The following is a 14524-nucleotide window of genomic DNA, read 5'->3' as shown; positions in this document are numbered from 1 at the left end:
GGGCTTCATGCTCAGCAGAGAGCCTGCTTGAGATTCTCTCTCCCTCACCCCCTACCCCTTCCCTTCAACTCTCTCTCTTTCTCTAAAATAAATAAATAAATCTTAAAAAAAAGAAATATGCTCAACAATTTTAAGCAAAATTGCCCTACAAATGCTGATCTGAGATTTTAGTCAATTTCCTCTATCATTTTGTTAACCAGCAATAAAACATAGAAACTTATGGGATTCTCTGTTGGTGGATAACATGTAATTAATGAAGATTTACTCACTGTTTACTCTAGAAGTAACCACATATAATAAACAGGGAGGACACTGAGTAATCCCCAAGGCCTTTGGTATAATAATAAAACATACACTGTTGCCACTAATTGTCTCCTTTTGAGACATCATTATTTAGAAACAAAGCCTGCAGACAGTTGTTGTAATAGTTTATGTACCTGAGCTTGAGTTTCTTTTAACCTAAGATGTATACAACCATTGAAGCATTTATATTAATATATCTTACTTTCACATAATAAAACTTTGAGGAGTGCATTTTTATGTTAATGTTTTAGTTTTTTTTTTTTTCCTGTTAGTCTGGTAAAGATGGAATTCTTAAGTCAAAGACTTGATAAATGCAACAAGAAGTGTTGGAAATTATTTTGAGAAAACACAGGATTTTTGTTTTCTGGGCAGATTACTTAGAAGAGAAAGAAAGACTTTCCACAGTCTTATCAAGAATAGACCCATAGTCCAAGAAAACTTCATTTTAGTTTTAGCAGATGAGGGAAAATTAAGTTTTAGTGTTAATGTAAGTATGCCTTATCTTCCAGCCCTAAAGCTAGCAGAGGGTTGTATCCCCACACATTCTTCTCTAACCTGAGCTCTTCTAACTCTCTAATGTGCGTGTCAGTCTCTAGTTGGGCCTCAGTGACTGGTGAAGCTGACCACAGTAGAGGCCAGGCCACCTGCTGCTGTTTTCCCCCCTGCTTTGCTGCAGTTCCTCAAACAAATGCATTAAAGCAGCTGGCATTGAGGGCATCTCTGTTTTCAGGTGGCAGCCCATGAGCCTCTGACATATAGGTCACCTTCCCCACACAGAGGTCATGGGCCAACCCAGGATTTCCTTCCTGATGCCTCTTTCCCAAGACTCCAGGTCTTAGGTCTCCTTGCTGGGTCACCATCTGTTGGTTCAAACACTTGGGAATTTCCTGGGTAAAATCTAAAAGTAGTTCCTTTACACAGAAAGCAGGGAGAGAATTAGGAAAGAGGCAGGCTATTTCAGATAGCAGGTGGCAAGTTTAATAAGCTAGAGAACTGGCATTCAAGGCTTGTCTTGGGCAGCAGACCTCTACACCTGTCCACCAGAATCTTTTCTTTTTTTGAATTAAAACTTTTTTTTTTAAAATATTTTTTTTATTATTATTTATTTGACAGAGAGAGATCACAAGTAGGCAGAGAGGCAGGCAGAGAGAGAGGAAGGGAAGCAGGCTCCCTGCCGAGCAGAGAGCCCGATGCGGGACTCGATCCCAGGACCCTGAGATCATGACCTGAGCCGAAGGCAGCGGCTTAACACACTGAGCCACCCAGGCGCCCCTGAATTAAAACTTTTATTTTTAAAATTTTTTTCACAAATGAAGTCCGTCTATTTATTTATTTATTTATTTATGCATTTATTTGTGTTATGTTATGTGAATCACCATACAGTACATCATTAGCTTTTCAATGGTTCATTAGTTGCATATAACATGCAACACTCATTACAACACATGCTCTCCTTAATACCCGTCACGGGGTTAACTCATTCCCCCCTCCCCCAGGTCCTCTGGAACCCTCTGATTGTTTCCTGGAGTCCATAGTCTCTCATGCCCTTCATTTACATGAAGGCCTTAACTGGGTTCAGTCACATACACTATCCAGATGGTCTCAAAAACACATTACTGCCTTGAGGCTGTATCCTTGAAAATGCTCCCACCATGGGAAGGGTGGGCAATGTGTACATTCCAAGGACAGGGGATAGGGATTCAGAGCTTCTGATTGCCCGGATCCCATGGGAGGGTCAATGGAGAGTTAGTAACATCCTCTTGAGGACCACCTCTACTCAGCCAGCTAACTGGCTGTTGCATTAGGGAATTCTATCTTTTTGTGTTTTTGAATGTTTACATTCTCCAGAGGGAAAATGTCTTATAAATGTCCAAGAGAAGCGTTTTCCCGTAATAGAATTTGCTTTGTCATATTTTTTCATATCATGTTATTTCCTCCTCTTGAAGTTTAATAAAGTATCATTTTATTTATCTTTTTTGTTGTTATTGTCAGTTTCCTTACGAGTTTTGGGTGATTTTGAGTGCAAGAAAAGGGTAAAATGCCTTTGCTTTGTCTTCTTTAATTGAAGAGTTTGATATGATTTAGATTGCTACATTTAAACCATTATGAATTGCAAAATATTTTTGTTTTATTTTCCACTTCGCTCAAAAATACTTACAGAATTTTGTCTTCTTTGCAACTTTCCGAGATAGGTACTTCACAGGATACAATTGTAAGGCTATGTGCTTGAACTGGCAAAGTCAGATGATAGTCAGGATGAGCGGAGCTATGAAGAAAATGCTATGGTGGTTGCCACAGAGGGAGTTCACATCTGTTTTAGGGGATTGTGGGAAGCTTTCCAGAGGAAGTGGTGACTGAGGTCATCCAACCTAATCGTATTAGTTTCTCAGTGCTGTCCTAACAAATTACCAAAGCTTAGTGAGATACAATACAAACTTATTATTTTAAAGTTCTGCAGGCTAAGAAGTCCTACCTGGGTCTCACTGGGTTGTATAGTCAAGGTGTTGGCAGGATTGCATTGCTTCTTGGAATCTCCAGGGGAAATCTGTTTCCTTGATTTTTCCAGCTTTTCAAAGCCGCTCACAATTGTCAGCTGATGGCCCCTTCCTTCATCTTTAAGCCAGCAAACTTGCAAATCTCTGACCATTTCCCCCTAGTTACATCTCCCTTTGTTGCATCAGAAGACCCACCAATTCTCCTCATTTCAAGTTCTTTAGTTAAAAACATCAGCCAAATCCCTTTTTGCCACAGAAGTACCATATTTGCAGGTCCCTGGAAGTCGGACGTAGACATCTTTGGAAACCACTATTCTGCACATTGTACTACATTCAGATGCAATATTTTCTTCTTTCCTCTATAAATATTTATTCCAACCAAGTTGAATGTTCCTGCCTCCTCATCTCCATTCCTCTCCTTACTTTTACCTGTGATGCTTTTCCTTTTTATTTCAGGTCATAGTCTCAAATGTTTCTGTCTTTCCAAATGAACATGCACGTGAGATTTTTCCCAACCACTTCGGATCACCATGGTCCCTCATTCCTCTAACATTCTCTGGTTTGTTTGGCCTTGAACCAAGCCAGGGATACATTGAACTGGGTTTTCTTTTTATTCCTGTGTCCTTCTTTTCTTTTTATGTCCTGTGTTCTTTTATTCCTTGGTCTCCACGACCAAGCTGTAGATTCCTAAAAACAATAAATGACATTAATGAGCACTTATCATGTGACGTGTACTCTTGTGAGCCTAGTACATGTAATAACTCATCTAATTCTTCCAATGTCTCTGTGAGCCAGGCTCTATTATTATCCCCATTTCACAGAGGAGGATACTGAGTTAAACAAAAAATAAAAACAAAATAGCAAGCCCCTCTTGCCAAACTGTGGGACAAACTGTGGAGCTAGAATTTGCACTCAGGCCTCAGGATCCAGGTGGTACACTATTCTATCCTAGCATGTGTTTACTGTTAACATCACTACAGATGGAAAATATGGTCTGTTTTGACAAGGAGGATCTTAAAGGGGGATAAAAAGCATTTTCCCCCCCAGAAATCCTCTGTTGGAGAGAAGATGTTATTTTGGAAAGAAAAAAAAAAAAAACTTGGCATGAATGCCAATGATACCACTTTAATTTCGTACCTCGGGTGTAAACTCTTGAGGGTTTAATTCTTTAGAGACCTGGCTCTAACTTATTTAAAAGTATCAGAAACATGACCTTTTTATTTTGTACTGGATGTGAGTCAGGCTATAGGACAAGGAGCACTTCTTTGCTCTCAGGCTCATCTCGATGGATATTTATTTTTTTTACCATGTGCTTGGGAGGTCACGTCTGCTGCAGGAGGTTACTATCAAGAAGGAAATTAAATTTTCCAAACTGACTTCTTGATGAAGACCAGAAAACTCTAAGTTTTGCCATTCATCTTGAAGTAGTTATTAGGGAAACAAAGGATTCCCTTAAAGAAGTGAGTATCCCACATCATGTTTAAAAATACATTTTGAAATATGGTGGAAAGGCTTTAGAATGAACCTGACTTTTGGAAACAAAACCTTACCAGTCCAAGAACTCAGAGTGTGGTCATTGGTTTAGACCAGCTCTTCAGGACACAAAATAACTATTTTTTTTTTTAAATCTTTAAACCAGATCTTGTTCTTTATTTTGGATACTCCAATGTCCAGAAAGAATTCTAGGGTCATAGAATTCTAGAAATGGAAAGGTCACAGAGATCACTCCCCTTATTTATAGGAGAGGCAGAGTGTCTTATGTTCTCATGCTGAACAGTGGTAGGGATGACAACCACACACATTTGGTATGTTCACAAACATCCCAAACCAGTTTCAACATAGAGTTTTGGACTCTTTCAGGCATGAAACTAAAGCAGTGTTTTTCCCAACTGCTTCAGTTCACTGTGAACATAGAAGCTTTTTCTGAAATCCTGTAGCCTGTTGGTCTTGGACCAACCAAATATCATTTTGAAACGTAGGTTTTCTTTTTATGCCCAGATCTCATTTCCCCCAGTAGGTGTAAATTCCTAAAAACAATTGATATTAGTGGCTGACATTAATGAACAATCACCCTGTGGAAAATGCATGCCACAGATATTTTCTCAAATAATAATAATAAACTCAAAATGCATAAATAGTATATTAACTATTATTTTGTCACTATGGCATTTCAAGGACCACATCCTAATCATTCTATCTCCAAAGTGTGGAATGTTTTTGTTTGTTTATAGAGGGAATTATTTGAGTTGATAATAAACATATGAGCCTAGAATCTTTCTTATGTATGCTCCCACACCTCATGCTGCTACTGTAATTTTAAATAGCTTGATAGATTCTTCCTTAGCTGATGAGTCAAAAATATATTTGCCTAAAAATTTTGTCTCAATAAAAATGTTAAACATTTTACATGTTTTGTTAATAAAATAGAAATTGCCTGTCAGGATTTATGCTTTAAATAGAATTATAAACATCACAGGGAATTAAGGGAAATAATTTTGTTTTGGTCAACAAAATATTCATAGAAATTACTGATAGAAATTACCACTCATGATAAAGTCAGCTGAGCTCCCAGGAGATACTTATTTTTCTACATGATTTCCATGGAAAGTTGTTATGCAGTATTTGATAGATTAATCTCTAAGGAAGGGCATCTCAGTGCCTCTTAAACCAGTGTATTTTTTCATTTGAATTATATGGTTGGTAGAATTTTATTCACTTCATTTAACCACCAAATCGAATCCTCTGTTCTTATCTCTTTGTGCCACTTGTGTGTTCTTGATGGTCAAAAAGTAAATATATCCTTCTTTTCACGACATCTGTGTCTTTGGGGTAAATACCCAGGAGTGCAATTGCAGGGTCGTAGGGAAGCTCTATTTTTAATTTCTTGAGGAATCTCCACACTGTTCTCCAAAGAGGCTGCACCAACTTGCATTCCCACCAACAGTGTAAGAGGGTTCCCCTTTCTCCACATCCTCTCCAACACATGTTGTTTCCTGTTTTGTTAATTTTGGCCATTCTAACTGGTGTAAGGTGATATCTAAATGTGGTTTTAATTTGAATCTCCCTGAGGGCTAATGATGATGAGCATTTTTTCATGTGTCTGATAGCCATTTGTATGTCTTGATTGGAGAAGTGTCTGTTCATATCTTCTGCCCATTTTTTGATGTGTTTGTCTGTTTCGTGTGGGTTGAGTTTGAGGAGTTCATTATAGATCCTGGATATCAACCTTTTGTCTGTATTGTCATTTGCAAATATCTTCTGCCATTCCGTGGGTTGCCTCTTTGTTTTTTTTTTTTTCTTTTTTTCCAATTTATTTATTTTCAGAAAAACAGTATTCATTATTTTTTCACCACACCCAGTGCTCCATGCAAGCTGTGCCCTCTATAATACCCACCACCTGGTACCCCAACCTCCCACCCCCCCCTGCCACTTCAAACCCCTCAGATTGTTTTTCAGAGTCCATAGTCTCTCATGGTTCATCTCCCCTTCCAATTTACCCAAAAGCACATACCCTCTCACGAAACAAACTGTGGGTTGCTTGGGGGAGGGGGGTTAGGAGAAGGGGGGTAGGGTTATGGACATTGGGGAGGGTATGTACCTCTTTGTTTTTTTGACTGTTTCCTTTGCTGTGCAGAAGCTTTTGATTTTGATGAAGTCCCAGAAGTTTATTTTCGCTTTTGTTTCCTTTGCCTTTGGAGACATATCTTGAAAGAAGTTGCTGTGGCTGATATCAAAGAGATTACTGCCTATGTTCTCCTCTAAGATTCTGATGGATTCCTGTCTCACGTTGAGGTCTTTTATCCATTTTGAGTTGATCTTTGTGTACGGTGTAAGAGAATGGTCAAGTTTCATTACCCCAATGTTTATAGCAGCAATGGCCACCTTCGCCAAACTATGGAAAGAACCAAGATGCCCTTCAACGGATGAATGGATAAGGAAGATGTGGTCCATATACACTATGGAGTATTATGCCTCCATCAGAAAGGATGAATACCCAACTTTTGTAGCAACATGGACGGGACTGGAAGAGATTATGCTGAGTGAAATCAGTCAAGCAGAGAGAGTCAATTATCATATGGTTTCACTTATTTGTGGAGCATAACAAATAGCATGGAGGACAAGGGGCGTTAGAGAGGAGTAGGGAATTTGGGTAAATTGGAAGGGGAGGTGAACCATGAGAGACTATGGACTCTGAAAAACAGTCTGAGGGGTTTGAAGTGGCAGGGGGGGTGGGAGGTTGGGGTACCAGGTGGTGGGTATTATAGAGGGCACGGCTTGCATGGAGCACTGGGTGTGGTGAAAAAATAATGAGTACTGTTTTTCTGAAAATAAATAAATTGGAAAAAAAAAAGTAAATATATCCAATATCTTATTTGCAGGGCAGTCCTTTATAAATGTGAATAGGATCATTACGTGTTATGATAGAATCCTCTCCATTCTAAATAACCCTACTGACATTTGTTTACATTTCCTTTTGTAAGACTTTTATAAGGGAAAGAGATTAATATACACAGATATGGATGTTGTCTTCATGACCTCTGAATGGTACTATCCACTCCATCAAAACAGGAACTGAAAGGGCCTTATTTCTATTCTGTTTACCCCATCCCAACTGTCAATCATCAGGATTTGAATTTTTCATCATTTCTTACAATATTATGAGTTATTGTATTCCTAGGTAGGCATTACTATTCTATTATATGATAAAAATGAAATACAGAGACTTCATTTAATTTCAAATAAAATTTTAGAACCCAAGAGAGTTTTAGTTTTTATAGTCAGACTGCTCTTTTGAAGGCCAAGAGAACTGAATCTAAAAAGATCAAGTATGAATTACTCAAGTTTACATGGGGATCACAACTCACAGGAACTAGTCCTTGGAAATACTGTTGACCAGTCCAACACTGTTTCCATAACTGCCTCCTCTACAGATTAAAAAAAACAAAAAACAAAACTTGTAATAAGTTTAAAAGGCTGTTTTCTATATGCCAATTGATATTTTAAAAATAAAATGTATTTTTAAATTTCTTACATAGGTTACAACTGACCGATGGAAGATAAGAACCAGACAGAAGTGACTGAATTTCTTTTCTTGGGCCTCACAGATCACCTCCATCATCAGATCGTCCTCTTTGTCATGCTTCTCTTTGTCTATCTTGTCACCCTGGGGGGTAACACAGGGATGATCATTCTCATATGGACTGATGCAAGACTCCACACTCCTATGTACTTTTTTCTCAGCCACTTGTCCTTTGTAGATATTTGCTCTTCTTCTTCCATTGCCCCCAAGATGCTGTGTGATATCTTTGCGGAGAAAAAAGGCATCTCTTTTGTGGGTTGTGCCACACAAATGTGGTTTTCTGGTTTCTTTGTGGTATCTGAATGTTTCCTCCTGGCTTCCATGGCATATGACCGTTATATGGCCATCTGTAAGCCCTTATTGTACACTCTCATCATGTCCCAGAGGGTCTGTGTGCAGCTGGTGGTAGGGCCTTATGCCATGGCTTTTATAAGCAGCATGACTTATATGACATTGACTTTTCTCTTACCCTTCTGTGGTCCAAATATCATCAATCATTTTTTCTGTGATATTTCACCACTGCTTTCCCTTGCATGTGCAGACACTTCCATGATTCAGCTTGTATTTTTATATTTGGCTGGATTTATAGGAATACTCAGTGGCCTGATCATCATGGTCTCCTATGTTTGCATCTTGGTGGCCATCTTGAAGATCCGGACTGCTGATGGGAGGCAGAAAGCTTTCTCCACTTGCTCTTCTCACCTGGCTGTCGTCTCCATCCTGTATGGGACTCTTTTCTTTATCTATGTTCGGCCTGGCTCAACTTCCTCCCTGGATATCAATAAAGTGATTTCTCTATTTTATACTGTGGTAATCCCCATGTTGAACCCCCTCATTTACAGCCTGAGAAACAAGGAGGTGAAAAATGCATTCAGGAGGAAGTTGGAAAGGAAAAATTCTCTAATGGTTTTGGTAATACATATCTCTGCCATGCTGTACCATAGATGTTGGTTCATAATGTGTAGTAAAAAGAACGCTGGGCTGAGAATAAATTCTTTTTAATTCCTGGGGTGTTACCAGGTTACTTATAGACAGTCTATATATTTTTTTTTCTTCAGTCTTCATTGCTAAGTGATGGGGAATACAAAATAATTTGCAGATATATTAAAGGTATAAATGTAATGTATGCCAGAAGAAAATCCAGAATATTTATGTATTTTCATATGTGAGATGACATTTATTCCAGACTAGAACAGCAAATACTATAAGGGAAATATGTTATAAGGGAAAGAAAGAGTTCATTAATAAAGCCTTCAACAATCTGAGGATTTTGAAGGGGTGGGGGTGGGAGTTGGGGGAGCCAGGTGGTGGGTATTACGGAGTGCATGTATTGCATGGAGCACTGGGTGTAGTGTGCATAAACAATGAATTCTGTTATGCTGAAAAGAAATAAAAAAAAAGTCTTCATAGTCCTTGTTAGAAGTTGAACAATGGAAAGTGAGAGAACACTTGCAAAATGGGTGACTCCAATGAGTTAGTGTCTCAGTAGGAAAGTGCTGAGCATATATGTACATATATATGACACACAATAGAGAAATGGACCACTGGGTGGATGGATTAGCAATTGGCACAAACGGAAATGCAAATGGCCAAAAATATAAATACAAAAAAAATTGCTCAACTTCACAATTTTTCAAGTAAATGAAATCAAAATGACAGTGCAAAGCTTCTTTTCATTTATCAGATTAGCAAACATTAAAATGATTATGTGCAATGCTGGTAAGGTTACCACTGGATATAGACAGCAATCTTACACTGAACTATGATAGCTAAGCATAAAATAGCTACATTTTCAGAAGCAATTCGATGATTTCTATTAAAATTCACATAATCTTTGACCTAGCTATTTTACATTTGGAAATCTGTGCTACAGAAAAATAAATACCAGACACAAATGTTGCAGCACCTTTTGTAAGGGGAATAAAAAGAAACAAGTTTGTATCATTAGGAGAAACATACATTATTTCTTTGAAGTGTTGAACAGCTAATTATAAAAAGAAGAAATTAGATATTCATGCTTTAGTTTGGAGGAAACTGCCTGATAAAATCATTGACAGATGGAAAAAAAATCAAGCCAAAATTTAATCTGTAAAGCAGATCACAGTTTGTGTTGGTTTGCAACTTCCTCAGGAGCCTCCAGTGAAATCAGTAAGTGGCCCCCATCACAAAGGGTAGGGCAAGACCAAAGAAAAATGCAGGCCACTTCAGAATGGTAGGTGGAGGGTTTAACAGGCAAGGGGGCTTAAATAGGTCTGTTCTGAGTGCTGCAGTAAGAATGTATGTCTGCTACTGCTTGTCAAATCTTCAAAAAGTTTATATAAAGGCCTTGCCAGGGTTCAAACACATAGAGAGTCCCAAGAACACATCACTATCTCAAGGCTATGTTCTTGGGACAGCTCTTAGGAGCAGAAGACGTAGGCAGAGTGCACATTCCAAGGGTAGGAGAAGGGGGAGAAGCCTCCAGTTGCCCGGGTCGAGCCCACATATCAACCAGAGCTCAGATCTCAATGACCTCCCCCAACACTTCGTTAAAAAAAAAAAAAAAAAAGTAAAAAAGGTGGAGGTAAAAGCTACCTAATGTGAAAAATATATTGGTATGTGCATATGTATTATGTATATGGTCATGGAGAGAAGTGTGTAGTTCCCGTACAAACTGTTAAAAACTGGTTACTTCAGTAGGGTGACTTTGGAAATAGCAAGCAGGGGGGGTTGCTTCATGGTCACGTGAGTTGTTGGACTTGTTTTACAACAGATATTTGCTTTTGTAACTAAAATTCACTTTCAAAAAGCTGTAATCTGTGTCAAAATTGAATGAATGAATGAATGAATGAATGAATATATCTGTATGTAAGTAAGTTTGGGCAAATGGACTCAATGCCTTCTAGTAAGGCTATGTTTCCATTCTAACATTCTCTGATTTCATGAAATACTTTTAAGTACTGGTGAATGAAATCCTTGTCAAAAACAAAGTAAAATGGGGCACCTGCATGGCTCAGTGGGTTATGCCTCTATCTTTGGCTCTGGTCATGATCTCAGGGTTCTGGAATGGGGCCCCACATTGGGCTCTCTGCTCAGTGGGGAGCCTTCCCCCCCACCCATGTGTCTCTCTGCCTACTTGTGATCTCTGCTTGTCAAATAAATAAATAAAATCTTAAAAAAAACCATAAGTAAAATGGAGAAATTCTTAGTAACTTTATGCTTCAATCTCTTAGTTTTTCCCCTGAAAAATCAGTATTTTCTCCCACCCCCCACCCAGAGTCTATAATTTTTATACAAGATGGTAAGTTTTCTCCTTATTAAAAACATTGCAATGATAAAAAATGCTAAATTCAAAACAACACAATGCAAATGATGAAGTTTGAAAAGTAAACTAAATATTATCTTAAATATATCCATGTTAAACTACATTGTATATTTTTTTTCTTTTTTTTAAAATTTATTTATTTATTTGACAGAGAGTGAGAGAGAGCACAAGCAGGCAGAGCAGCAGGCAGAGGGAGAGGGAGAAGCAGGCAACTTGCCAAGCAAGGAGCCCAACATGGGGTTTGATCCTAGGACCCTGGGATCATGACCTGAGCTGAAGGCAGTTGCCTAACCAACTGAGCCACCCAGGCACCCCTACATTGTATATTTTTTTGTAGCACAATAGTTCATAGAATGGATGCTTCTCCTACTGACACAACTTGTTTCCTTTCATTCCCCCTACAAATGATGTCCCAACATTTGGGATTTATATCCGGTATTTATATACCTGTAGTATAAGATTTCCAAATGTAAGCTATAGCTAGGTCAAAGATGATCATCGATTCATTTTGTTGTCAGTTTTGTGAACTTTCCCAATACCATCTTTCTAAGAACTGTTAAAACTTGGGTTTAGGTGTGCCAAAGGGAAATATATTTTTATCTAGAAAGATCAACAGTTTCTTCTCAGTCAAACTGCCTTAAAATGACTCTACTGTGCATCTTCATTACATAACATGTTTCAAATCTGTCACCTATTAAGATAGTCTTTTCCTAGTAGGAGAGCTGAAGTATTTTCTGTCACTTTAATGGCTTCTTACACATTTATGAAGCACATTCTATTGAATGGGAATTGGGAGGAGAACAGCAGGAAGCAAGTGATAATTATAAATTTCTTGAATTGCTCTATGGTCCTTCTCCAAGAATATGCAAATATATTCAAACCAACTGTCTTCCTCTAGCTCAAGTTATTGCTGTTCTGATCTCCTAATGTATTCTGCCTAGAATCTCTTCCTATTATATTCATGTGGATTAACAACTTGTTTTTCATATACCGTTTACATATTACTGCCACTCAGAGACTCACCCTAAGGGAGTGATTAGAGATGGAGTCAATTAGAGTACCTCTGTGTTTGGCTCTTACGGCACCATATTCTTTTCTTTTAGACTTTATAGGTGTAATGCAGTGGATCTTAAAATAGATTTTTGTTTTGTTTTTATTAGCAAGAAATGTTCCCAACTGATTCTTCCTACAGGGCAGCGATAGAAATTCATATGCAGGTGCATTTTTTGTTTGTTCGTTTGTTTACCCTGAAAGTCTTTAAGTAGTTCCCCCAATTTTGTGAAGAAAAGGTGAATAAGCCCCAATATCAGAGGAAAACTCTCTGTTAGTTAGGTCTCCACTCACTGCAATTTCCTGATTTGTAATATTGGCTTCTGGCAGAAGGCCATTGATTTTCATAACACACATGGTTTCTGAGAAGTCAGATATAATTTTTATCTTTGTTCCTCTGTAGATGAGACATTTTGCCTCTGGCTTCTTTCAAGATTTCTTTTTTAATTTTTAATTTTCTGCACTTTGAAAATTATATGCCTGGGTGTGGTTTTTACTGGCCTTCCTTCTGTTTGATATTCTCTGAGCTCCCTGGATCTATGGTTTAGTGCCTAAATTTAATTTGGGGAAAATAGTCATTGTTTAAAGCATTTATTTTTTTAAAAAAATATTTATTCATTGATTTATTTAGAGAGAGACAGAGTTGCGGGGGAGAGAGGAAGAGGAAGAGCAAACTCCCTTCTGAGTGTGCAGCCGGATGCAGGACTTGATCTCACAACCCCGAGATCATGACCTGAGCCAAAATGAAGAGTCAAACACTCAGCTGACTGAGCCAGCCTGACAACCCTTAAATGTTTCTTCTATTCCTCTCTTTCTTCTTCTGATATTCCCATTATGTATGTGTTACTCCTTTTTCAGTTGTTGCCCCACAGACCTTATTTAGATATTTGTCCCTATTCTTCTTCTTCCTCTTTTTTTTTTTTTTTTTGGTCTTTGTTTTCTTTCCTTTTCAGTTTTTGAAATTTCTATTGCTATATCTTCAGGCTTATTGATTATCTCCTCAACCGTGTCCAGTCTACTAATGAGCCCATCAAAGACATCCTATATTTTGGTTACAGTGTTTTTGATCTCCAGCATTTTAATCATAGTTGATTTAAATTCTTGGTCTGATATTCCTATATCTCTATCATGCCTGATTCTAATGTTTGCTCTGTCTCTTTGGATCATGTTTTTGCCTTTCTGTATGTGCCTTTTGATTTTTTCTTCATAGTCAGACATGGTGTTCCGGGTAAGAGGGGCTGCTATAAACAGACATTTACCAAGGTGGTTGCAAGGTGTGGATGGCTGGAAACATTCTATAATCCTTCGATTAGGTATCAGGTTTGGGCGCAACTATGCCTCTGGACTGTGAACCTCGAAAGTGTTTCTCAGTTTTGTTTTTTCCTCCTTGTAAGTCGGGACAGGATGACCAGAGTGGACTGGAGTAGGTTATTTCCTTCTTCCAGGTGGAAGGCTAGAGAAGGCTGAAGTTGGCCATTTCTCTTTCCCCCAGATGCATGAGGCTCTGAGAGGACTCCCAGCATGGGATTGCATGCTTAGCCAGTTAACTAGTTTCTCCTGAGGGCAGACTTTATTAAGAAGTACATAGCTTTCTGATGGATTTCAGAATGCTTCCTTTTCTCCCCTGGTGGAAGCAAAAGAGGATTTTTCTCTTATATTTACTGTGGTTACCTGGTTGAACTCCTGGAGGTAAATCTCACTCTATTTTTTCAGTTCAGGTTTTCCTGTCAAGGCACTGGTTCCCATGGAAATTTCCTCTTGTGAGTAAGCTGTGACTCTCTGTTCTCACCTGTCCATTTCTCCGCTGTTGGGGACAGTGGTTTGCCCTGTGTTGTCCCATCTCTTATAAATCCAAGAAGAGTTATATTGATTCTTCAGTATCTTTAGCTTTTTACTTATTAGGGCAGATTGATGACTTCTAAGATTCTTACCTGAAGAACTGGGAACCTGAAGTCCTTTCATGGCTTTTGCAATAATGTTCTCTCTGGCTGAGATCTCTCATCTTCCAATATGTGCCTGGGGGTCTTCCAGACCTTTCTGCCTTGGCTTGAAGTTCATTTTCTCAATGATATTTACTCTAACTTATTGAATACTGAATTTGTTATCCTCACTACCCCATCAGGAGACTTAGATTTCCTTTACTCTGAACTTTTTCTGTTATTGATCACACTTTTTACCTTCCAACCAATAATACATTTAAATGGATTATTTTAAATTTATTTTTATCTCAAGTTTTTATTTAAATTGTAGTTAGCTATCATATAGAAAAATTTTGGTTTCAAGAGTAGAATT

General features: G+C 38.2%; 1 protein-coding gene across 1 annotated transcript; it reads left to right on the top strand.

Annotated features, from left to right (window-relative positions):
• The first annotated feature begins 7848 nt into the window (after nt 1-7848).
• Nucleotides 7849-13583, top strand: LOC122913665 (olfactory receptor 5G3-like). Its single transcript, XM_044260315.1, has 2 exons — nt 7849-8790; nt 13443-13583. Exons 1-2 carry the CDS (start codon nt 7849-7851, stop codon nt 13581-13583), a joined length of 1083 nt encoding a protein of 360 aa, XP_044116250.1.
• The last annotated feature ends 941 nt before the right edge of the window (nt 13584-14524 follow it).

The sequence above is a fragment of the Neovison vison genome, chromosome 7 (genome assembly GCF_020171115.1).
Source record: "Neovison vison isolate M4711 chromosome 7, ASM_NN_V1, whole genome shotgun sequence".
Lineage (NCBI taxonomy): Eukaryota > Metazoa > Chordata > Mammalia > Carnivora > Mustelidae > Neogale > Neogale vison.
The sequence above is the reverse complement of the archived record's forward strand: the minus strand, read 5'-3'. Positions and strand labels throughout refer to the sequence as shown.